Here is a 23,776-nt window from a genome sequence, read left to right on the forward strand (position 1 = left end):
TGAATGAATAGGCCTTTACAAACATCAGCCATAGATCTGAAACATCTCACCGGTGGCATGGTTGTGAATTTGTATCGCTGTCCTTGGACAAAATAAATTCTATATCAAATAACATGTGTTGCCATATGTCCTGTTACAGTGAGTACGTGTATTCTGCAATGAGCTTATTGTGGTGATATTTGAAATGGAAATGCTACTTGTACATTGTTTGATAGCCCCTGGAGAAGAATGCAACTTGTCTGCATGCCTCTGCTTGTTTTATCTTAACCTTCATTTACATGACAAAGATAAATGCAAATGGAAATAAGGTGCAAATTGCAAAATTCTAACCTATAAAGGTGGTAGGTCACAGCCTTTAATCGTATTTATCTCTGAACAACACATCACACTGATACTCTAAGTGCAGAAGAAGCCTAAGTGTTTCCACACCTTATAGTAAAGAAGAAAGAAAGAAAACTGAGCAAATTCAGCTTCTGAAGACATGGGAGATATGATGTGATAATTAACTGAGGATGCATATTGAATGCAAACAAACACTTTTCATGTTTAAAATAAAGGCTATTTTTGTTCTGATTGTAGCAGAACCTTTTGGACAGCTGAAGAAACCTCTCCTCAGCTCATGTAGGCGAGCGTGACGTGTAAGGATTGTTCTCCACCGCTGTCTGGGACTTTACATTAGTACCTCCCTGAAGTGAGAGGATGCAGAGCAGACTTCTTACATGTTAGATTTTGGGGCGGGACGGATCTCTGGCATGCTAAGGTAGGGTCCCTCCCCCATGGGTGTGTCCACTGTCGGGAGACCTCCGTCTATCCACCTGCAGAAGGCGCTTACCCGCACTACACGCTTGAGCGTCGCTGCGCACGAGTGAATCTCCCCTCCGCCACTAATCTCCAGGAGAACTCTTTGTTTCTAACCTCCCTCCGGGGAAATACAGAATCGGTTAATGCGATTTAGAGATCACCTGACGTTGAAGCGGCTGCCGCAAGTTAATGTAAATCCAAGCTTTGTTTGGCTCTGGGATAACCGTGCAGATATCTGCGGCGGATAGACGGACACTAGTGCACTAGTGCGTGCGGATAGGGGTGCTGAAATGATCTGGGTGGATGGTTTTAAATGTTGACCAGTTTTTCCACAATACTCACCGGACTTTAACCAGAAGGTAAGACATGATGCAAGTGCTGTTGTAATACAGGTCCAAGCCAAATTCATTATTTGTACTGAGATGTTACTAGTAAGACATTTGATGGAGTGGACCAAAAGGAGTACTCCCTGCATGTTTACAAAATATATTGTTAAAGTTAAGTGAAAAGATTTTGTCCTGAATGTTTGGAGTAGATTATTCTAAACAACAGTCTTCAGTTCGGTTGTATGCTGTGACGCGTGGGAGGTGTAAATGAATTGTACTCTCAAATAGCCTCCTAATTTCAGATACTCCAAGAGGATATGTATGTATGTTTGGTGAGCAACCTGAGTGAGGCAATGAAAGTTTTTACTGCATGTGATGCCGTTTCTTCAAAAGCTGCCATTTAGTATTACCTTTGACAGTTTAAAATATCAGATACTCTTATAAAGGACACGTGGTTCATGTTCATAACTCAAGTGCAGTCACGCTTTATTTTGGTAGTTCTGCCTGCAGGGCTCCATCTGGAACGTGATCCTGAACCCTGACTGATAGTTTAATCTCAGATCTATGTTTACTAGTTGATCAGTGTCTTGCATGGATAATTACAGTTGTGCTGTTTCCAAACATTTTTCTTCCAGGAGTTGTTTTTTTGTGTGTGTGTGCGTGTGTGTGTGCTGCTATTCTGAACTGTTGTGTCACTGCGTCCGCACGCCGATGGCTTGAAGAGTCTCCAGACCTTTTATGGGGATATTAATAGGCCTATTGTACCTTCAGCTACTGTATCTTTGTGGCGAACATGTTGGTGCGCTTTGTGGTTTAAATGTGTGAGCACTGTCAGTGCGCGCCAGCCTTAACTTTCCGTCTAATCTACTGGTAAAATGAAACGCTTTCTGCAAAATAATACTGTGTCTGCTCCGAAGAGGTTTTCTGCTTTCACAGACACGTTTTGCTTCAGTACTGTGTAAAGTTGTGATGGGCACTGGGGAGGTGCAGGCGGCAGCGGTGGCTCCTTTTGCCTCTCCGAGCTGGAAAGAGGCTTTCAAGCATGTCCGTGCACTACAGACATAAAAGGCTGCATAAAAACAGATCCAGTTTTTAGCTTTGTATCTCAGTCATTGCTTGATTTTCTGTATTGCCAGTGTAGGCTATTTACAGTATGGCCTCAGTATTATAAGACTGCACTATAGAGAAGCAAATCTCACAGCTGACTGAGTTGGTTGCTGCAGCTGCCTTGTAAAACGAAAGAGCATGCTAATTGCCTGACACTTATCCGTGTCTGTCCCTCAGCTCCTGGATTCTCCATCTCCCCTGTTAACAAACAGAGGGACCATGTTGTGGGACAAACTTTGCTGGCTGCTGGCCCTGCTGGCCTCATCATCCGGGGGGTTTCCCCCTTCCAGTGAGCCCCTCTCTGCTCCAAGGATCTTTCTGTCCTTCAAAGGTAAGATACTTGAAACACAGCTGTGCCTGTGAACCATTTTCTCTGGATTTGTGGCACTATAAACAATTAGACAGGGAAATCAAAGACTGGTCACAAAGATTTCTTAATCTTGTTTGTTAACTAGAATGGATAAACTGTTGACTCCAGCTGAATTCAGGGTTTGACAAGCCTGGCATTTGTTCCTTCAGTGCCTAACAGGGAATATGATTGCATGTCAGTATGAGACAGGTGTGATGAGAGGGATGAGGAGTTGTGCTGCTGATTGTCATGACTATTCAGGGCAAGAGACTGTCTTCATTTAATCGCATGCCTGCTACTAGTTCCCCAAACAGGCCTTTGTGTGACCTCGTCTCCCTTCTGAAATATAGTCAGATTTAACAGTTGGCTGGGCACACGCTCAGAGCACAGATCCAGCATGTTATGAATGTTTGCCAGTGCCACATGAGACCCTGTGTGTGTTGAACAGTCCTGTTAAAATAGGTCTTAGTTGCGTGGTCTCAAGTGTTCTGCCATTCCAACACCAGCAAAGTCGCCATGTCGATGTGCAGTTCTCGAGATTTATAGTATCAGCCTCTTAAAATTATTTTGACAAGCCTCTGATGAAGTCATATCCCTTTCTTTTTAGGACATCACCATACTTTAGATCTCAGGTGTGCGCTGTATGTTGAAAGTTTGCTCGTGTGTGACCTTTTAGGAACACTGAATGGGAACTACTGCAAATCAAATCACTGATATCAACATATGAATAATGAATACTGCTGTGGTAGCTGCTTTTTTTACGTCTATGATCTGTCCAGTAATCCTACTGCGTTTTTGTAAAAGAAAGTCTTTTATGGAATAGCAGAAATGACTTCCCTTGTGACTTCAGGCAATGTTTGATAAGATGATGAAAAAAGACATTTAAAGAAACAACGCATAACCTTTTTACATAAAAATAAAAGCTTCAAAATCATTTTGATGGCAGATTGACGTCTAATGAGGTGAATGGTAGCTCTCCTATTTTCACTGTGTGCCCGGATCATCTGTTACTGCACTATGTAACTTTGTCCCTGACACCTCACGGGGTAGCTACGTTTTCCTTTACGGCACCAGACATGTCTCCTAACAAGCAGAGACAAAACCCTTTAGTGTGTTTTGATTTTTTTGATTTTTTTTTTTAAAGGCGAAAACCTAACTGCTTAGATTGTGAATATGTAGTCAGCCTATCCAAGTATTGCCAATTTGGAAATACCAAGCCAGCTCTGTTAGCAGGCAGCTACATCTCATTCAGAGCACAGCAGTCTGTTGGCGAGGATGCTGCTGTTCCAGTTGCACGTTAAAAGCACTGTGTCCTCCCGTCCTCAGGAGTTTGCACTAAACTTGCTACAAACACCTACTGTGATTGTGAACAAGCTGTGCAACAGGACATGGACTAAAGCACACATGGCAGTATGTAGTACGTCCCGTAGACCTACAGTAGGCTGTAATCCTGTCCATGTCAACCTGATTTGTCTTTTTTATTATTATTTGTTATTCTTTTTCTTATGCGTGTTCATCTTCAATGGCACAATAAATAAATAATAAATTCTGTAATATTGCTTTACCGTTTTTTCATTGTCTTTTACGATTTAATATGAGCGTCGCCTTATAAACAATGTACTGCTATCTATGAGGAGGAGGGTGAAAGTGCAACTGGTATTTACGACAGTTGGGTACAGCTCTGTTACACACAGCAACTGTAAGGGGGAGACAAACTGCCAAGTTATGTATTATTGCTTTAAATCATCAGCGAAGATTTGCCCTTTCTCAGTTTTGCCTCCTTCTTAGACATTTTTGCTTACCTGTTTGTTTTCTCTCTCTCCTTTCATTCGCCACTCATATTCCCTCTGTCTCTAATCGAGTTGGGTTTCACACTTGATTGGTCTCACATTTACTTGGTAGAAAAGAGTTCATTTGTTTTCTTTTTCTTTTAATTGAGTTCCTTTGTTTTAATTAGTTTGGGGGGTTACTTTATGCCTCACAGAGCAACTTCAGATAGACGCAAACTAGCAGTGTCCCTACATTCTGTAATTGCATTGGTTTTGTACCATACTCCAGGGAATAGCTCTGTAAGGTGCTTGTATTAATTTTATACATTGATTGACCTAAAGTGCCAGTGCCAGATTAAGTGCCAGTGTACGTAACCAAATAATTGGCTGTAGTTTTCATTATATCTGTCTAGTGCTGCTAATTTGATCCACTTGTAGTAAAAAAAAGTACCTCCTGATAAAATAATCCAGCTAATTCTTAATGGCCATTTCAGTTTTGATAATTAATAAACATGGAAACCAGCCAAATATGTAAGCTGCTAAATTTAACAGTTAATAGAACTGGTAGGGCTTTTTTTTTTTTTTTTTTACTGCATGTGCCTCTGTATAGAGAGTTGAAAAAATGCATGCAGGCTCATTCTTACAAAACACCAGGCTGTAATGCATCTTTCAAAGGTGTTACAGAAACAAAAGGTCACATTTCTAATGTAGGTGTATTCTTGTTCATAAAGACTGAAGGAGGCTGGTTTAGGTCAGCTGCTGAGAACTCCTGTCTTTACTTTTAAACGCAGTCTATAATCACATGCTATTTTAGTGTGCACGGCTCTGTGAGGTTGTGACCCTGCAAACAGCAGCCAGTCACACCCAAGATTAACTGCCCTCAAACTGTGGGAGAATGGCACCATATTAACAGGTAATAGCTTGTTAGGCTAATCCTCAGGCACATTTGAAAGTGTTTAACTTTGTTTTTCTTCAGCTTCTTTAGTCCTCGGTGGAAACACCTGGGTATGAGATTGGCTTTGAAGAATGCTTGGAGATAAGTTGCATAGGCAGACCTCTAATTGGACTAATTCTCAGGGACATTGGGAAGGTTACTGAGCCTTTGGTTTCTCCTGGCAGTCTTCTTCTCTCAGATAGTGGGTGAATGATTGCTACACCGAGCAAAGACTTCACCATCGGTTCATATCTCTTGACTTTTCAGGGTTAAGATCAGAAATGGTGTCCTCCACCTGTGTTCTATGAAAAATTAGGAGCTATACCGAGTTTGAACTTTACAGCTTGTTCTACTTCAGACTCTACAATAATAGACCTCATCTTCTACATGTCATGTTTTATAAGCAGGTATATATAGTTTATATAGCACTTTGTCTTCTTCAGCTTGTACCAGTGTGAGATCACTCTATGTAGGTGGTCCTGCACTGTGTCCTTGTGGCTTCTCAGGTGAAAGAGAAACTATTGTAGTCATACTCATCCTGCCATGAGATATTATACCTAGTCCCAGGCTGTTAGAAAGATACTGAAGCAAGGTATAGCTCTTTGTAATTCACCCGGCCTGCTCATTTCTCATACAGTATGTGACACTGGAGACAGCACTAAGTGCCTCAGCCATGCCTTGCTGCAATCAAGTCTTAGTAATCAATGAGCTGCTGAAAGCTTATTCACAGCTAACCTGTCTGCTAGCAGATGAGCCCCAGCTACTGCTTAGGCTGGCCAGTGAAGTGCAGATAATCTGAGAGATGAGACACTTTTCTAATGGACAAAAGGGAAATGATAACTACTAATAAAACCAAATAAAACAAAACATACAAAGTCAGTGTGCCACACCAGTAATTATTTAATTACACAGCTGCTAACTGCTTTAGTTGTCTTGATTTCTGTCAGTCAAAAAAAGGTGAAACCAGTTCCATGAAACTGGGTAATTGGATGATCGCTGGGAAGATGATCCATTTGAAATTTAGTCATAAACGTCCAAGTCTCTTGGTGTTCCTTTAATTTGTCTGATGATTTTGGTATCAGCCCTTAATGACAGAAGTTCCTGAATCTTGTCGTGTCTCCAGTTAGACATTTTCCTTGGCATCTTCATTGTAAACGATTGTTCTTCTTCACCATCAGGATATTTTATTAGTCACACAGGGAAATTGTAAAGTTGCAGTTGCTCACAGTTATAAAATAAAATCAGATGTTTGTATTCTTACGGTTTCACGCTAATCACATGATAGAACGTCATAATGGGCTCACTCAGACTTTGTGGAATTTTTTTTTCCACCAAAGAGCTGGTAGGATAAAGTTCGGTTAATGTCTGAGTCAACATAGTCACGTTCTCGCATACAGCTTCTTCATGTAATATCTAGATAATTTCAGGGTGTCAGTGCATTTCTGAAAAGGGCTTAAGATTGTTGATCCACAGTGAGCAGTAACTCAGGTGAATGTTTTTTTTCCTCCAGAAAGTAGCGAAGCACTACTAGTCTTATAGCTTTTCCACAAAAACAAATAATCTTTTTGCTTACCTTGAAGTCCATCTTTGGTCCATCTGGTGGGTTACAGTATCTGCCAGCTGAGCATGTTTACTTCTTTTCCTGCAGATAAACATGATGGGTACATGAGGGTAACACGTTTGTCAAAGTCTTTTACCATCCTTGTCCTACATGCATCAAAATTCTGAGAAATAGCAAAGGGCAGAATACTTTCTATTGCTCATTTGTACATACAGTACTTGGATACAGTCTGCTCTCTTGGTATGCATCAACCATGTGACATTGTACCTGTTGGCAGCAGTCTATAGTCCCGAACTTCTGCCCTTCCTCATTATTTCCTATAGGAAAGTCTGGTCCCTGAAAAAATGTTTCCACAGCATCATGTGTAGTGGCTATGACACGCAAGCCCCTGCAATTATTACAATACCTACTACGTTCTCTCTAGAGATGCTGCTGGTTGAGGAGAGGAGGGAGTATTGCATCCCAGCAACCTCTGCTCTGCGGGATACATGTTGTCAAACTATGTCTGTACAGGAGAGAAAAATAGAAGGCGACAGCTCCGGTGCTCAATATAGTGTCCTTTTTGTTAGCTTCTTTCTCTTTTTATCTCCTTCTCCTTCTCTGCCTTTCTGTCCTCCTCCTTTGCTTTTACATTACACTCACACCCTCCTTATTTGCATGTTGGTAAGAGGCTGGCAGTGTTAGCTGAGGGAGGAGAGCGCCCAGTATGACGCCCACAGAAGTGGCATGCTGCTTTAGCGCACGCAAAGGCAAAAGGCGAGAGGGGGTTCTTTGAAGTGTCCAGGCTTTCCTTGAGAGGAAGGCACAATGGTGAGGGAGCAGGTTACGGGAGTGGGGGAACATATGTATATGAGGTCAGAGAAAGGTTTTACATTCCAGCTCAGATAACATGCACTAAGTAGTAAGTTGTATCTCAGGTTTGAAAGAAATAATTTGTCTTTATTGTGTAGTCCTTTTTAGTCATTTCACCTGTAAATTGTAGGCTCCGTACCTTTTATGATTTCAGTGGGAGTAATCCATATTCACATACTTGGTCCCAGGGAAAGACACCAGATTGAAGACACTTTTCCCCTGATTTGAATATTTCTTTTGAGCTGACATGTAGAGCCCATGCCTAAGCACTTAATGGTGGAATCTACCCCTAGTTAGAAAAATGCACAACATCCAAATGATACTGCAATTAATCGTCTATTTATTATTCCAGTCTTAAGCTGTTAGGGCTTTTAAACATAGATTTAATTATTTTCACTGGGGAGGAACAGATCTACTCACCCAGCCCCTTCACAATAGGCTTTGTCACCTTGAGCGAGCTGAGACGCAGCAAAGCTCCAAATGAACATGTTTGGTGGAAACACAGCACTTGTATATCTTTGGGTCGAGTAATGAATAAACGCTGTAGTTTGACAATGGGGGGATAGTTTGGTTCAAGACTGTGAACCTTTGTGATTCACAGCGTGGTACTGATGTACATGACGACACGAGGCTTGCTGTTAGTATGAATACCTCTCTAACAACTATACATGAATATTTTTGATCAAATTTAGTTTAGTATAGTGTTGATAAATCAATATTTCCCTTTATGTCTGCTTCCTGGAAAGTTAGCTCCTAACAACTCAGGTGACCAATGAAGGACATGTTACTACAAAGTGGTAGATACTTCTGGTTTTGGATGTTTTAAACTGAAGCATATCTGTGAATTTTATTGGATAATGTAACATTACTAAGAGTTTGCTATGAACATCAGTAGAGATTATAGCTACTTTTCACTTGAATGATGGCCACAAGTCAAAATGTGCTGATCTTTCAGTAAAGTTAACCCCCCCCCATGATGAACTTGCTAATGTTTTGACTGAAAATAGAGTTTAATGCCAAACCAAGAATTGGGAGGGCTTCATCTGTCTGTCACCCAATACAGTTTATGCAAAAAGAGCAGGAATTTTAAGAACGCTAGATACTTGAAATAGCCACCTCATTTTTCAACTCCCCGCCATTTATAGGTTTCTAGTAGTGCAGCAGTGTTTCCCATACAATGACTAATTTGTGGTGGGCCGCCACAATATCAAAACTGACCACCACATGTTGATTTAAAATACATAGGTTAAATCTTATTTCAGTGTAGTGTATGTGTTTGTGCCCCCACTTTATTTTTCTCTCACACACAAACACATGACAACGGACGGTCTGTGAACAGCTCCTCCTCTCTGTTTTTTTTTTTTCTTTCCACACACAGCTGTCTGTCATGGAGATCCAACTCTTTTAACATGTTATTAGCAAACTTGTAAGGCTAGCTAAGCTAACATTAGAATAAAACTGTTGGTGAGGTCAGCATGCTGCATATAGCATGGATGTACACGGACCTTTCTACAAATGGATATAGTTAATGCTAGTTCATAAACTGATTCTGAATGTTTGGCTTCTGGTCCAGAGAAATAGCAAAAAACACGCATGGGAAAGTTGATCAGTGTGATTAGTGATCCAGTTGATTCTTTAAGTATTTGCTGACGCTGCTGAAGCAGAGAGTCAGGAAGAGATGGCTGAAGAGAGATGTATGTAAGGAGAGGAGGAAGAGGAGGAGGAGGAGGAGGGCAGCATCCAACACGCTGCTGCTTTGGGAGAGACAGGTAGTGCAGGAGGGACAGGCCATATGAGCAGCACAGAGGAAGCCTATTATAGTATTACCAAGAAAAAGCGAAACGATTATAAAGGCATGACCTCCCCAAGCTGCCACCACAAGTAAAATCGAATTCAGTGGGAAACACTGGTGCAGTTTTTTTGCTTGTTTTGTTTTGTCAGAGAAAGAGATTAATGCATGTAGGGAATGCTTTGGCAGGCTCAATAAATAGCCCTTCCAGTTTACTGTCCGCTCTGTAAAAAGGGCCAACATTCAGCAGGGAGGGAAAAACAGGCACGCTATGATGGATGTGGGTCTGTGTGTATGTGAGTGATAGACAGTTCATGCATGTGTACATCCTGGTGTATGTTTGTGTTTCCTGGTCCCTGCTGCATCCAGTTTTTTTTAGATCAAAATGTGGCAAACAGAATAAAAGTAGGTTTAAGACCCAGTGGTACATTAGACTGTCACAGTTTTTTATATTTGGCTTGGTTAGTGTAGCCTTTGTAATTGTTTTCTGTCAGGCCTCTGAACTTGTAACAGAGCCAATTATTGCTGAGGTGTGATTTTAATCATTATCTGAGGCAGATTATCATGCAGGCTGTGATCAACCTCACCACATGCAGAAGAGGAGCAGGGCGGGGGAGCTGAAGAGGAGAACAGTTGTCATGGTTAGAGATTGAGATGACAACGATAAGTGGTTTTCTTAAGATTCAAAGAGACAGAGAAGAATGGGATAGAGCCATTTCATATTCATATCAAGTGCATGTGGTTCTGTCTGTGTTGTTTTTGCGTGCGCGTTCACATGTTTACAGAGTCTGTATAAAGAAGCAATATATGACACTGCTTTCGTTTGGTTGCCATAGCAGCATCACCTGTCACTCCTCACAAACTGAATCGGGTTCAAATGATTCTCTCCACAGAGGAGAGGTGGGATGTAATCACAGCATTGTGCTTATTTCCCCCGATGCCTGCTGTCTGATGTGCTTCACTGGAAACCCTGAGCTAAAGCAGCATCGAGGCTGCAATTGTTAGGTAAGACAAATGAGAAGATACATTTGCTAATGATGCACTTTGATAAGGCTGAGGGTGGGACCTTGTGAAGCTGTTGCAGAGAGTTGGAGAATTTAGTGAGCAAGAAAATGAAGGATTGTAGAAGCTCCGCTCGACTTGGACGTGCTCTCCAGATGTGGTTGAGGTGTGGGAGACCTTGGGGGGTGTTTGCAGCCTAGACTGAAATTAAGGGGACAGCGGGTCAAGGGCACCTCTCCACTTGTTTACTCAGATAGTTATCATTCATTATCATTTGTCTGTCAGTGCTGGGATCTTGTTTCTGCAGTGCCATTGACCTATTTTATGTGGTGGCCATTTTGAACACTTAGGGTGGGAAACTGCATGGGACACACACACTGTCATATATAGTTACATATACTGTACTATATGTCTGTGTCCATGTGTTAAAATCCTGTGTTTCTTTAACATGTATGAGAACGTCAGAACCACCTTTAGTTGTGATAACAGTTTGCCACCTGAGTGTGATGTCTGGTTACACTGTAATTCCTGAACTATACATTCTTTAACTGATTCATCAAATAATGAAAAAAATCACTTGACAAATTACTTTAAATTCTATCGACCAGAGCCTTTTGGAAGAGCCGCAGAAAATGTTGAGTTTGAACCAGTGGTGCCTGCAGGATTATATTTTATAGTACGCACAAGAAGTGGCAGCATAAATCTTGTTATTAGCTCATTTAGTTCAGCAGCCTCTCTGTCATCTGATCTGACAGTTCCAATAATTAGTTCACAAAATAACACATAAATGCAGCTCATGAGATGTGATAAATAAAAAATACCCCGTGCGTCCAAGTAAAGGCATTATTGACAGCAGGTAAAGTCGGTGTGTGGCTGCTGTCTCCCGATCCAAGCGGCAGGGCTCATGTTAGGGAGTAGAAATGATATGATCCACTTCATAGCCCATCAGGTCATAAATGTAAAACTATATTTCTGTGTATATGTTATATGTTGTTTGTACAATGACCGCCAGATGCAGTGGCGTAAAACTTGAGCAAAATCATTTTTTTTTAAATATACGCACAGTGCACACGGGCCACGTTGAACCAACAAAGTGAGTGGGTTTTTCTTTGTCTCCAAAGTCAGACAGAATCTGGATTGCAGCTTGAAATGACTATAAGAGACTAGCAATAACTGAATTGACAATAATTTTGATAAACAAATAATTGTAAAGTAATTTTCCAAAGAGTTTTGAATTTGTTTGTTTACGAATATGCTGTTTTACATCTGTTTTATATGATTATGAATCAAAAACCTACTGGTTTTGGACACTTGGTCAGACAACACAAGATGTTTGATGACGTCACTTTGGGGTCTCAAAGTGTAATGGGCATTTTCACTCTTTATTTTGACATTTTATAGGTTAAATGATTTTAACTGTTTTTAAAAATGGTTTGTTAATTAAAAATAAAAATGAGCAATAGTTGCAGGCAGAGAGAGGAAGTGCCGGAGGTAAGGGGAGACCTAGTGGAAGAGGACAACATTTGGACTGTCCGGTAAAAACGGGTGTGTTTGTAGAAGGAGAGTGATGCTGAGTTAGAAAATACAGGCTGTAGCAGACTTATCCATGAAGGTATAATTAGTATTATGCGTCTGAGGAGATTTTATGCAGTCCCATAACAGTAATATTATCTGAATTTGTAGTTTTCCCTATGGACAGAGACTGACATGTTGAACTGGAGGAGTTTGTCATGTTTCAGCTCAGGCATCATCTAAGATGAGAGGAGCAAAGGAAGGAGACTAAAGAGACAGAAAGACAGAGGGAGTCTGATAAAGGGTGCAAGAGTAGAAGTAAGGACTGTCAGGGAGATAAGCTGAGTGGAGGAAAATATGAAGGGAGCAACAGAGAAGACTCAGATGGGGCTCTGAGAGTGCTAATGGACTACGGGGCATCAGTGTCAGGTTTGCTATCTCAGCCGGAACGTGGATTTGAGAATAAGGAGGAGGAGAGGAGTGTGGGTGCACAAAGGCGTACAGAGGACAAATTGTGTCTGGTTCCTATTACTTGTCTGTGAGTGTTGGTTGAGATGGTTTACCTCAGCTGATGACTGCTCGGCTGCCTCCACTTTTCAGCTCCATGCCAGTGGCCCGGCAGTAACCTTGCACTGCAAGGTTCGATGTGAGGGTCAATGAAAACTGCTGACTTTAATCACACTTGCATATAATTATACAAAATGCCATAGAAGGAATGTTGTGAGTCATTCATCTATTCACTGACGATACAGAACGATGTGAAGCCAAAGTATAAACTTGTACAAATATTTCTTTTGGCTGAGTATTTCTGTGTCCAACTTCTCACACTGTGCCATTTTGGCAAAGCTCTATGGGAAGTGCTTAATTATCCTCATAAAATCTTTCAGGTGTGTGAGATTCAGACTCTGTGTATACATTGGATGAGGCCCAAGTAGCTGTCTCTGTGATTATGGGAGAAACAAGGCCTGTGGTTGAGTCTGACCATGATCTTGTGTGAGGTTGCTGTAGTGGTGTCTCATTGTTGGGTTTAAAAAGCCGGAACATTCCTCCTTCTCCTGCTGACTCCTGTCAGAGCTGTATTTAACTCTTCAGCCATAACTCTCCCCTACTTTCATATGCTCTACATACACTCACTGCAGGATGCATAATTGGTGAAAACTGAGCTTCAGTCTGATAGTAATGTCATTACAAAGTCCACCTTCAAGCTTTGAGATGCAAATGCTTGATAAACAGCAAAGCCTTCCTTGTCAGATTGATCTCGCTTCAATTGGATTTGTATTCCCCATGTTCCATTAGCTACTGTACCTTCAGGCAAGTCATGCCCATGTTTAAAGGTCAGATCTCAGAGTGAGATCCCCCCGTGTGTGTGGGTGAGAACCCCCTGAACCCATCTGGTGCTGGAAGAACAACAGGGAGGCACCAAGTGGAAGGGGAAAGGCAGAATGTGGTTGAACATGGGGTTTCCAGGCTTGTTTTCTGAGTCCATGCACTGATGGGCTTCCTGATGATGTGCTGATTGTGGAGGGGAGGAGATGGCCTCTCATCCCTGATCTTTGTGGCATTTGCATTGACGTGATGCCAATTTTCTCCATGCCTGCTCCATTCATGCTCCTTTGCCTCCAAGCTTTGTTAGTCAGCCCTGTTCTCAGGAACCCTCTAGGTGTCCCTAATGCTATGCTGGCAGTGGTGTCCATGGCATCTGTGCCATATTTTTGTCTCTGTGACTGCATACATATGCATGAATGAGAAATAGCAGTAAGGGCCTCCTATGTTGCTGTTGTTGGTGGTGGTGTTGACGCCTCACTCATCCCCATGAATGGACTGCTTGGTCTCAAAAGAAGAGGGGCGTTTGTGAGGGCTGGGTCCATCATTCATTTACTTCATTCATGTCCCCGGGAAGCTGAGGGGGAGTGCCATACAACATTGTGCTCGCTCTCTTTCTGATTCTCATTCCTGATTTCTCTCTTTCTCATTGTTATTTCTCATCACTCTATGGTCGGCTATGATCCCGTGCTTTCATGTTCTGTAGGATTTCATGATAGATTAATTGTGCTCCTCTGGACCATGTGCTTCGCAGTACTACAATGATGAAAGACCACAGACAACCCCTCGGAAAGTTTAGGAAGGAGCAGCTCCTGGCATGTACATAGAGGCACAAACGTTTATACCATGGCTGACAAATCTAGTTCTAATGTGGCCGACTCGGATGAGAATCAGACCAAGGAAACAAATGTCCTTTGACACCCGGGAGATCCCCAGCATAAACGATGCTTTGTTCAAGTGCAATTGCATTTAGAAAGTATAAGAAGCTTGGAAATGGAATTCATTAGTCCGTTGCTTTTGATTATACTAGTGTCATTCACATATGGGATTGGTGCACAGCATGAAATGTACCTTTTCACTGCCGTGACTGGATTACACTGTCCTATTAAACCATCTATGCATGATTAATTAGTCACACAGTTTTCTGGTGCATTATGAGCAAATTAGGCCTGCGAAGCAACATGTTTCCTTTAGCTGCTACACTACTCTGCATACTGTGGAGCTTAAATTGATTTTTCTCTGTAGGTGCAGTTGTTGTTGTACTGTAGTAACAAAATTACTGTTAAATGCATAGTGTGTAGCTTGGCATGCTCAGGTTTCACCGACTAGCCTAGCATTAGTTTTTATAAATTATACGCACACTGTTGTAGTTGCATCTTGATAAATTACCTTTATATTCATGTTCCCAGCATCACTGCAAGTCTAGGTACATCAGGTTTGGAGGTTTTGTTGATGGTGCGGTTAAAAAATGTACTGTACATGCAAATGTGGCTTCTCCTAAAACCTTGATGGGACATTGTAATTGTTGTACACCACAGTGAATATAATTAATATGAAGTGGGGAGTTGTTGGAAAGTATGAATTATTACTATTTGCAGAGCTATGTTATCTCCTTTATGATACATCCAGTCTTTGTGTGGAGATGGGCTGACAGGACTCGTGTTGCTCTATGTGATTCACATCAGTCTTTTAAAGTCCAAATCTGGGCAAGAGGAATGATAAGTTCACACAAAAATTGGATAGTTTCTATCGCACTAGTGTTGTGACAGTTACATGTGCTGGGCAAGTTTGGTTTGAGCTTTGTCGCTACATTTTTTTTACTGCAGGACCTGATTGTGTGATGATCAGAAGATCATTTCTCAGCACAATGTTACAAATGATTCACTAGTTCTTCAGATGATAATAACCAGACTGATGGAAAAGATGTAAGAGAAAACATAGTAAGCTACAAAACAAACAAGCTCCAAGCAGAAAACAAATAACTTGTCTGTTGTTTGGATCTGATGAATGAAAAACAGAAAATGAAGACAGGGGAAGGGAATGTGACGAAGGGTAAGAGGCCACTCATGAAAGAAAACAGTCTCTCTTTCTCTCCATTCCTGGTCTGTATCAGTCTGTGTTTGGTTGCCTTATCAGTGCAGAGCAGATGGCTATTCGCTGATTTATGACAAGGTATGACAGTGTAAGATAAGGGTTTTTAGCCTCCATGTGTCTTTGCAGTCACTGGCTTCCCTCAACACCCCATGTGAAGCTGGACAGATGAACTGTGACCAAGACTTCCCACTGTCACGCATGTTGCCTTCCTCCCAACTGATAAGACTCTCGCCTTCCTCTCCGTTTTTTCTCCTTTTCTTTGTCACTATCTGTCTCTCATTCTCCGATCAAAACAGGTATTTCCAGCTAATGCTTTATTTTGTCAAACGTGTCTGAGCATCTCCCACCTGGATGTTTGAAGGCAGATGTGTTGCTTTCAGTATAGCTTTGAGCCTAAGTCAAATAGTATGAATTATTGAATCCCACTGCACAAATTGTAGGTGGGTTATGAAATGCTACTGCTATGGTTTTGAATGTGTTGCATCACGACTGTCTAGCTGTTGGAAAGGTAACTTCTACATTACATTATCTATCTCTGCTTATGTGCATAGTAACGATGAGTTCACACATTCAGATTCAAAACACTGGGCCAGCGACAGCTGCCATCCATTGTGAATGCAACCTGGCTCTGCAGCTCTGTGATCCCTTCATCGCTCAACAGAAAAGAGTCCAGCTACCCTAAAGGGGAAAGTTTAGGAATGCTCAACTTTATGCAAATAACCTCTGATGCAATGTGAGTGAAAGCCAGGTGAGATCCAATCACGATCATCTTGATCACGCTGGATTTGACTGAATAGAGTTTTGTTCCACCTGGTGTATGAAAGAGATAAAGCCTATAATCCACACAGGGGGCAATCTTATTTACCCATATCATGCTTGGTGGCCAGTAATTGCTGTGTAGTATTGACATGAAGAGTTTATGTGAACCAGAGGACTTGGTGTAGTTTGTGCAGGGCAGAAATGTTGTCTCATTATGTTTCCTTATAATTTTATCTATCTGACTTTGAACAAACTTCCTAGTTTTGCTGATTGTGCCTCTTTTATGTGCAAAACCTCATTCAGTCTTCAATCCATCAATTCAACCTCAACCTCAACAGTTTCACTTGGGAAACTTATTCTGAATAATATGAATTTGTCACTAACTAAAGTCCTTCCCCCACTGCCTTCAAACAGACGCACTCTGCATATTGACCCTTATGGTCATGGGTGCAACAAAAGGCCATGGGGTCACAGGGTAGGATGTCCCATCTGTCCATCAGAAATAAACGCTGTCAAATCAACAGGCGCTGGTGTTTTAAATAGGAGGGGTGAGTGTGTCAGTCAATGAGGCGAGTAAAAAGGCCATGGATTATACAGACAGACAGTAATCTATAGGTCTGTCAGCCTGACCTTGGGTAGCTTTGCTTTAATTGCAGGCTAGGATGAGAGAGTGGGGCCTGCCTTTAGACAATTCACATTATCCATTAAAGACAGAATGGCTGCTAACATGTTTCATCTTGAATGACATTTTCTTGTGCTTTCACAGTGCACGTTTAACCTTTTGGAATGTAAATTGTCTTTTTAGTCTGTAATTATTTTTTGTGAAGTCCCCTCATTTTTAAGTAATGCAGGCATTCATGTTGGGAACGATTGCCCTGTGTAACATTCCTCTGGCCACATAGTGACGTTAGTGCTTCCTGCTGGAAAAAACTTGAACAACGTCCAAACTAATGGCATTAAGGTGGTTTAAGCTAATTACTGCCCTTCCACATTTCACTTCAGTACACCAGCTGCTTGTAATTGTATGATGTACATCTTCCTTCACACTTTTGATTATGAGCTCTGCTATCACCTTGTCAAATTATCTACAGGGTCCCATAGTCATAGAAACAAGACAGGTAGTGATGGCAAAAGAGTTGCAAAAGTAAAAAAAAAAAAAAAAAAGGTATCTTACAAAAACTAAAGGATTACTGCATCATTGCATCAAGTACTCCACAACAACACAACTGGAGAAACGACTGCCAATATCATGCTGCATGCATGATATAAAATAAAACAAATTTGACCAATGTCTGTTATAAAGCAGCAGAAAAATGTTCTCTGTATTTAAGGCAACAATTTGTTGTTGTTTTTCTTTTTTCATTCATTAATACTGACAAGCATCACGTTCTGGCTCTGGCAGGGGTGGCTAATCAGAATCTGGGGGTGGCCGGTAGCGACCCCCTGGCTATAGATTACATATGCCCCCAATCTGCAATAAGACCATTACAATATTCTTTATCATTCCCACTTTCTGCCTTCCTTCCTGCTGCCCCTTATCCCTCTGGAGCCCCTTCTTTATTCACCTCTATTCCCACTATCATCATAGCTATCATAGCCATTCTTTCACTAAGAAAAGATCAGTGCCCTTGACTGATGGTCATCATCCTCCACTTTGTTCTTTTCACGCATGTCCTCCTATTTATGCCAGTCAGGCCGGGCAGACAGCAAATGGACAAGTTAACATAGATGCTGTCACTCACAGCAGCCAGTTAACTAATTCTCACCAGTTGGTCTCCTTAGTTTATTTTCTTCCCACAGTTCTCACCAAACTTTCCTGCTGTGTTTCATCAAAAGTTTGGGTCGAAATTGTGTGTGCATATGTTTGTGTCTATGTTTTGTGTGAATATTTGTATAAGGCTGCATTAAATGGTTGCAAATTTACCAAAACAAGAATGGTAGTGATGAAAAGAGGCACTGGGATGTTCTAATTGCTGATAACTGTAGTTGTCTGCGTGCAGTACTTGATCGTAAAACAAAGTGAGGGGAACTGGATTACAGACAGAAAAACAGGCGCAAAGAACCATAGATAAAGCAGCTGTTTTGTTTTGGTCTTTCCTGGAAAGGATCTGTGGAAAAACACAGTATAAACAGAGCTGATGCTGGGCCTAAACCCAGTAAATGAAATACCAGCAAATAGCATCTCACATCTGCTCTCAACCAGGCCATAGGAAGAAAAGACAACACTGTTTCTGGGTTGCTCCCAAGCAATAATAGCTCAGGTGTTACCTGTAATAACTTGTCAGGGAATATCTGTGTTTTTTAGTTTGAGAATATACCGTGAATCATCAGAGTATGTTGCTGGTTAATTTGTTTTCTTAGCCAAGCTTGTGATTGTAGAGATTAACAGACTGGAAACGCAGAGTTTGTGCTCAGAGCGTAATCGACTTCAGAATCTTCTGCTGAGGTCAATGCTGCATTGATCTTTTGGTTCACCAGTGCAGAACTGGCCCTTAATGAAGTGGATTACTAGAGGAATATTATGTTTTATGTCTTTGCAATATGCCTCTTTTGAGGGGCAGTGCTTTCAAAAACCTTAACCTTCTACGTTCGTGGAAATGCCAGTCCAACAGAATTTGTAGTGTAAGCTACAGGACCAAATACTCATATATTTATTTGATACCACTGTAGTATTGTCAAAGATGGCAGGAAAATGTGTTTAGTAGAAATAATTTATTGAGAAACGAGATATTCTGTAGGAGGTCATTTCAGATAGTTTGCAAAGAACTTGATGTTTTATGAATATGCATGCCTGTGTCAGTCTTTATGGCAAAACTTACACTCACTGTTAACTGACAACAAAGGCTGTCAGACAAATTAGTAGGTTCTCACTGCAGGCCCTGACTCCAACGCCCAGTCTGAGGTCTAAGCCATGCTGCTCAGCAACCAGCCGCCTGATTGTTAAGCATTATCTGGTTGTCCCCTGCCTGTCATATGGCATTAACGCAGGAGGCTCGACCCAGGATCTGTGCTGACATGTACCTGGTCAGGGGTGACCCTGTCTTTGTCTAGCACTGACGTGGGGTCAAGTGGGTGTATGCAGCACAAGGGCATGCAGTATTATGTTGACTGCACACAGGCAGATGGGTTTCTGGCACTCACCGTTTGTGGGTTAATGCCGCAGATGCTGGTGACCTTGAAGCTTGACTAACTGCCTTGACTGGCCATTTGGGAATGAAGTCAGGTTTATGATCACTTCTTAAACCTCTAATTGACCATCTCATTTCATGCCTAATATAGTATAAGGCACAAGGCCTGTCATGAGCATTCAAGGATACCACATTTTTCACTATTACATTTAATTTACTGGCATATTTAATTCAAAGGCTCCAGTTGAGCTTTACCAGTCAATTACATTTTCACTCAGTTGTTTAAAAAATGAGTGCAAATACTTCAAAAATCCCACAAAAGGTTTAGTTTCTTGACTAAGGGAAACAGATTTGTCCTGTCTCTCCAGGTGACCTGATAGTTGAAGACCCTTACTACAAAGCATATATCATTACTGCACACACTTCCCCCATCACCCTGCTTCTTCCACCTGTTGCATGCTGGGTGCTATAAGGCAAGGAAGGAATCAACAGAAAAAGGCATGTTATCTCAGTGGACTGGTATGTAGGCAGGGTCTACTGCAGTGAATGCTGGCAAGATTAGACAAGCCGAGGAAAATGAAAGGTGTCAGCTGGGTGATAAATCAAAATAACATTATTCAGGCATAAAAAAGAAGATTAAAGATAGATGGACTATGTAGTGCTGTGATTTTTTTTGTTGAGCTGCCATAACAAAATCTTAAAATGATCTGGATGGTGTGCAAAGCTGGTGGATACTCAAACAACCTGAAGAGGTTGATGAAGAACAGGAGAATGATAAATGATGTTAAAATATTTGTTTCTTCATCACTCCTTGCTGAGAGATAATTCACTTTTATTTTGTATAAGAGAGGAAGCAGCATTTTGGTTATTGGACTTCCATTGCCTGCTGTAAATTGGCAATGGTCTAAAGAAATGGAAGAAAATGTGTTGGGCTGTTTAATATATGAGAGCTAATATCTTCACATCATATGATGTTCAACCTCATCTGGACAAGTACTACTTGGAGGACTGAACCCTTGCTTATGAAAGCACATCGGTGACTTATTTCAGTTTCCTGCACTCTATCCTCACCATGTTGGGACCGTAAGGAGCATTCTGACCAGTTGCATCACTGGATGTGAAGTGCTGGCCTCTAAATACTATTGAAAAATATCTTCCATGGCAACATTTGTATTTGTCATCAAGAAATACATATGCATTTTCTGATCAGGAAGGCTTGATTTGTCAGTTCTTTTCAAAATCATTACAAAGTACTGTTACCAAAATGAAGTCACTTTCTATCTTAACACCTCGGAGGTTATGGTTTTGTTAAGATCCCGCTACCACAAACACAAAAGTCTGCTCAGGGAATGATTGTGGTTTTGGTTAAAATAACTATGTGGTTATGGTTGGGAAAACATTGGTGTCATGATTTACTCTTGGTAAGAAACTGGAAATGAACAGTGGTCTCCTAAGTCCAACCATATGTTTACCCATCCATCCACTTTGGTTGGCTGATTCTGCTGACTTTATAGCTTCTTAATAAAATCAGTCTTATCCTTCATTCCAGGCAGAAAAAAGCAAAATTCCTACATCAGCTAGCTACATCTTTTTCTTCAACGTAAACGTGTTGTTTTGGGAATGCTGAAATGTCTGGATGTGTTGTTTTCTATGGGAGGACAGTCTGTCCGGGGTGCCCATCACACATTGTACATCAGCATTGCACTAGCATAGCTGACACCTCTCCCACCCAGCCAATTTTTAAAAATTCTTTTTAAATCTCAGCGCCTCTGTGTTGGCTGTGGAGGAGCCCACTCAGACTTCATTTCAGAATTCCATTGCCCTCTCTTGCCTGCTTTGATAAATGGGAGTTCTTAAGTTCGCTGTCAGGCTCCTTTACCCTCGAGACCCCTCCCTCCTTTCTCACTCCTCCATCACACCATTTGCTGTTGTGGATGAAAAATGACCACAGGGAATATAGTGGATTCTCAGTGCTGGACTGGAGAGTGGAACACCCAGAGAGGGTAGAGGTGGCTTTTGTCCCCAGCGGACCCTGAGTCAACACTTGCTGCTAATGGTCTCTCTAAATTTACCCCCAATTACCCCCTCTCATTGCCTCCAGCTAGCAACACACTGGCCATGACCTTGATATAGTACAAGGAAACAAGGGGGCACTCTTAAAATTACACCTTGTTCAGTTCTGGTTAAAATCAGCATCAAGACAACTGATTTACTGACAACTTTCCTCAGGAACAATACAACTTTAACTGGACAGAGAATTGGGTGGAATCTAAAAATAGAAATAATGAGATTCCTCAGAGGACGAATTGTGCATCTGGGTGTTTGTTAATGCAGCTGACAGAGAGGGGGAGTATTTATTCTAAGTGCCAGGTCAGAGGTCGGCAAGTGAGAGGAGGATTATTCACTCATTCACACCAGCTATGTCTCATTATTCAGCCCTTTCCTTAATTTCTCTAACCTGTGTAGTCGCCACTGACCATTGCCACCACCCTGACCAGCTCGCTGCAAGCAACAGCACAGCTACAACAACAAACACAACTTCATCATCATTACAGCGGCTTCCAGCATCAGCACAACCAAGAGCCACACATATACACATAAACACTTGTGCACACAATGACCAGCCGTGGGCCCAGACAGCGCCTTTGGGATCTTGGATTTTGTAAACAAAGTAAGAAACCAACCAGTGTTTTTCATGTTTCCCAAAATCCAGAGATTAGTGTTGTAGAAGAAAAGAGTCGGGCAGAGCAGCACACTGATTTCCCGAAAGGCAACTCAACATAACCATGAATTCTCATTTTTCTTGGCACCAAAAGTTTTTTTTTGTTTGTTTGTTTGTGTGAAATGTTTGCAAAAAAAAACAACAAGGTGAAAAGCTTTTTTTGTCACTTTGTGAAGAGGCAACAGTAAACATGAAATTGTATCTCAGTTGAGTACTTGCTTTTTTAAACAGGTGCAGATACATCAGCATCCTCTCTGGTTTCAAACATTTGTTAGGTGTCTTTTCTCAACTTCCCTGTTTTTTCTTTAAACATCACAGCCCAGTATCTTTGTGACCACCCTGCTCTCTCCTAGACCAACCCTGCCTGACACCCCCAAATAATCCAGATTATTCTGACGTGTGTAAGGGGGCCAGGATGAGCTTTCACCTCAGACCCCTTGTGCCCTTTAACCTTTCACCTACTGCCCTACAGGGCTGTTGAGGGCAGCTGTCCTTGGTACTGTGTTAGAAAAACATTGGTAGTATTAATCAGAGACACTTCAGCCTTTTAGTTGTGTTAGGTTATTTTTTAGTTAGATAGATATTCAGAGATTTGTTGTCTAGGACTGTTAGTGCAGCCAGGATGTCTTCCTCAGGCTGTTAAATGCAAGGTTAGTTAAAATCAGAGAAAGGCGGCAGTCAGGGACGAATGTTATTATGACGGTAAAAGTAACCATAATATTTGTCTTAATGTGTAATGTTATGTCAAATTGTTTTAGATACACACCACGAAAACAACAGCCACACACATTATTTTCTTTATGTTTTGTCTACTGCTCTGCTCAGCTGCCAAGCTGGCATATCAGGTGACGTCACGGTTCGACAGCCCAGAAAGGATTAATATTGTATAGCAATGCTTGGTTCGGGGTCTTGCTGTTTCCGGGCTGCTTTTGGCAGGCTGGGGGGTGGAAGATCTCTGGACTGGAAGTGTGAATTCTTGCCTGTGACTTTTTGAATAAACCAGCACGGATATATTTTTTATATACTCAAGTGGTCTGAGTCGTCCCTCTGAGTTCCTGGTTTGAAAGAACCGGATGAGGCTTTATAATGGTTTTCAGCCTTTAGTTGTCACACTGTTGCTGGGTCTTCAAAGAACCATAAACAAAATATGAATATAGTTTCTCTTTGTTTCTCTATTTCTTTTCTGAAAAATGAAAAATAATTTATGCAAGTTCATCCATTTGTGGAAGAGTTTAAATTACTTCTGAAAAAAAAAAAACCATAAGCCTTGCATGTCTTGTACTTCGCTCTGTATGTAATCCTGCTGTATCCTCTTGTTTTATTTATCCTTTATTTAACCAGGTGAAGTCTCGTTGAGATTACCGTCAGTTTTTTTCAAGAGTGACCTGGCCAAGATTGTTACATGTGCAGTATAACACGAATCTAATGAAGGTTGAGTCTGCAGACCAGTAAACTAAGTGACCTTCCCTGTCAGAACCAGAGATCCTCCTCAGCTCCCTTGCGCTTTAATGAACCCTTCCTGTCATCCAAAACAGCAGAAATAGATATGATATCATCTCTCGTTTCCACTCAGGATGTGAACTCACTGCTTAAATCAATCTCCTCTGCTCTTGATTTGTGCAGTTGGAGACAGGTGTCCCTGATATGATGCGGGGATCAGAGAGCTCTACTTCTGTTTCTCTGTACACACACACACACACACACACACACACACAGTGTATCAGTAGCAGACAAGCATGAAGAGCATC

The 23,776-nt window shown here is 41.4% G+C and overlaps 1 protein-coding gene across 2 annotated transcripts in view; it reads left to right on the top strand.

Annotated features, from left to right (window-relative positions):
* Positions 1-713: 713 nt before the first annotated feature.
* The window catches only part of sema3fa (sema domain, immunoglobulin domain (Ig), short basic domain, secreted, (semaphorin) 3Fa), a 44,875-nt gene continuing 21,812 nt past the window's right edge, over positions 714-23,776 (top strand). The window contains exons 1-2 of one of the 2 annotated variants that reach the window (XM_020598069.1): positions 714-760; positions 2,412-2,565. In XM_020598069.1, coding sequence (XP_020453725.1) covers positions 2,454-2,565 — 112 coding nt within the window. In that variant the 5' untranslated portion in view covers positions 714-760; positions 2,412-2,453. Of the gene's footprint in view, positions 761-784; positions 1,161-2,411; positions 2,566-23,776 lie in introns of those variants that run through there. The other variant, XM_020598067.1, reaches the window with a different exon arrangement.

The sequence above is a fragment of the Monopterus albus genome, unplaced genomic scaffold, assembly GCF_001952655.1.
Source record: "Monopterus albus unplaced genomic scaffold, M_albus_1.0 scaffold36.1, whole genome shotgun sequence".
Lineage (NCBI taxonomy): Eukaryota > Metazoa > Chordata > Actinopteri > Synbranchiformes > Synbranchidae > Monopterus > Monopterus albus.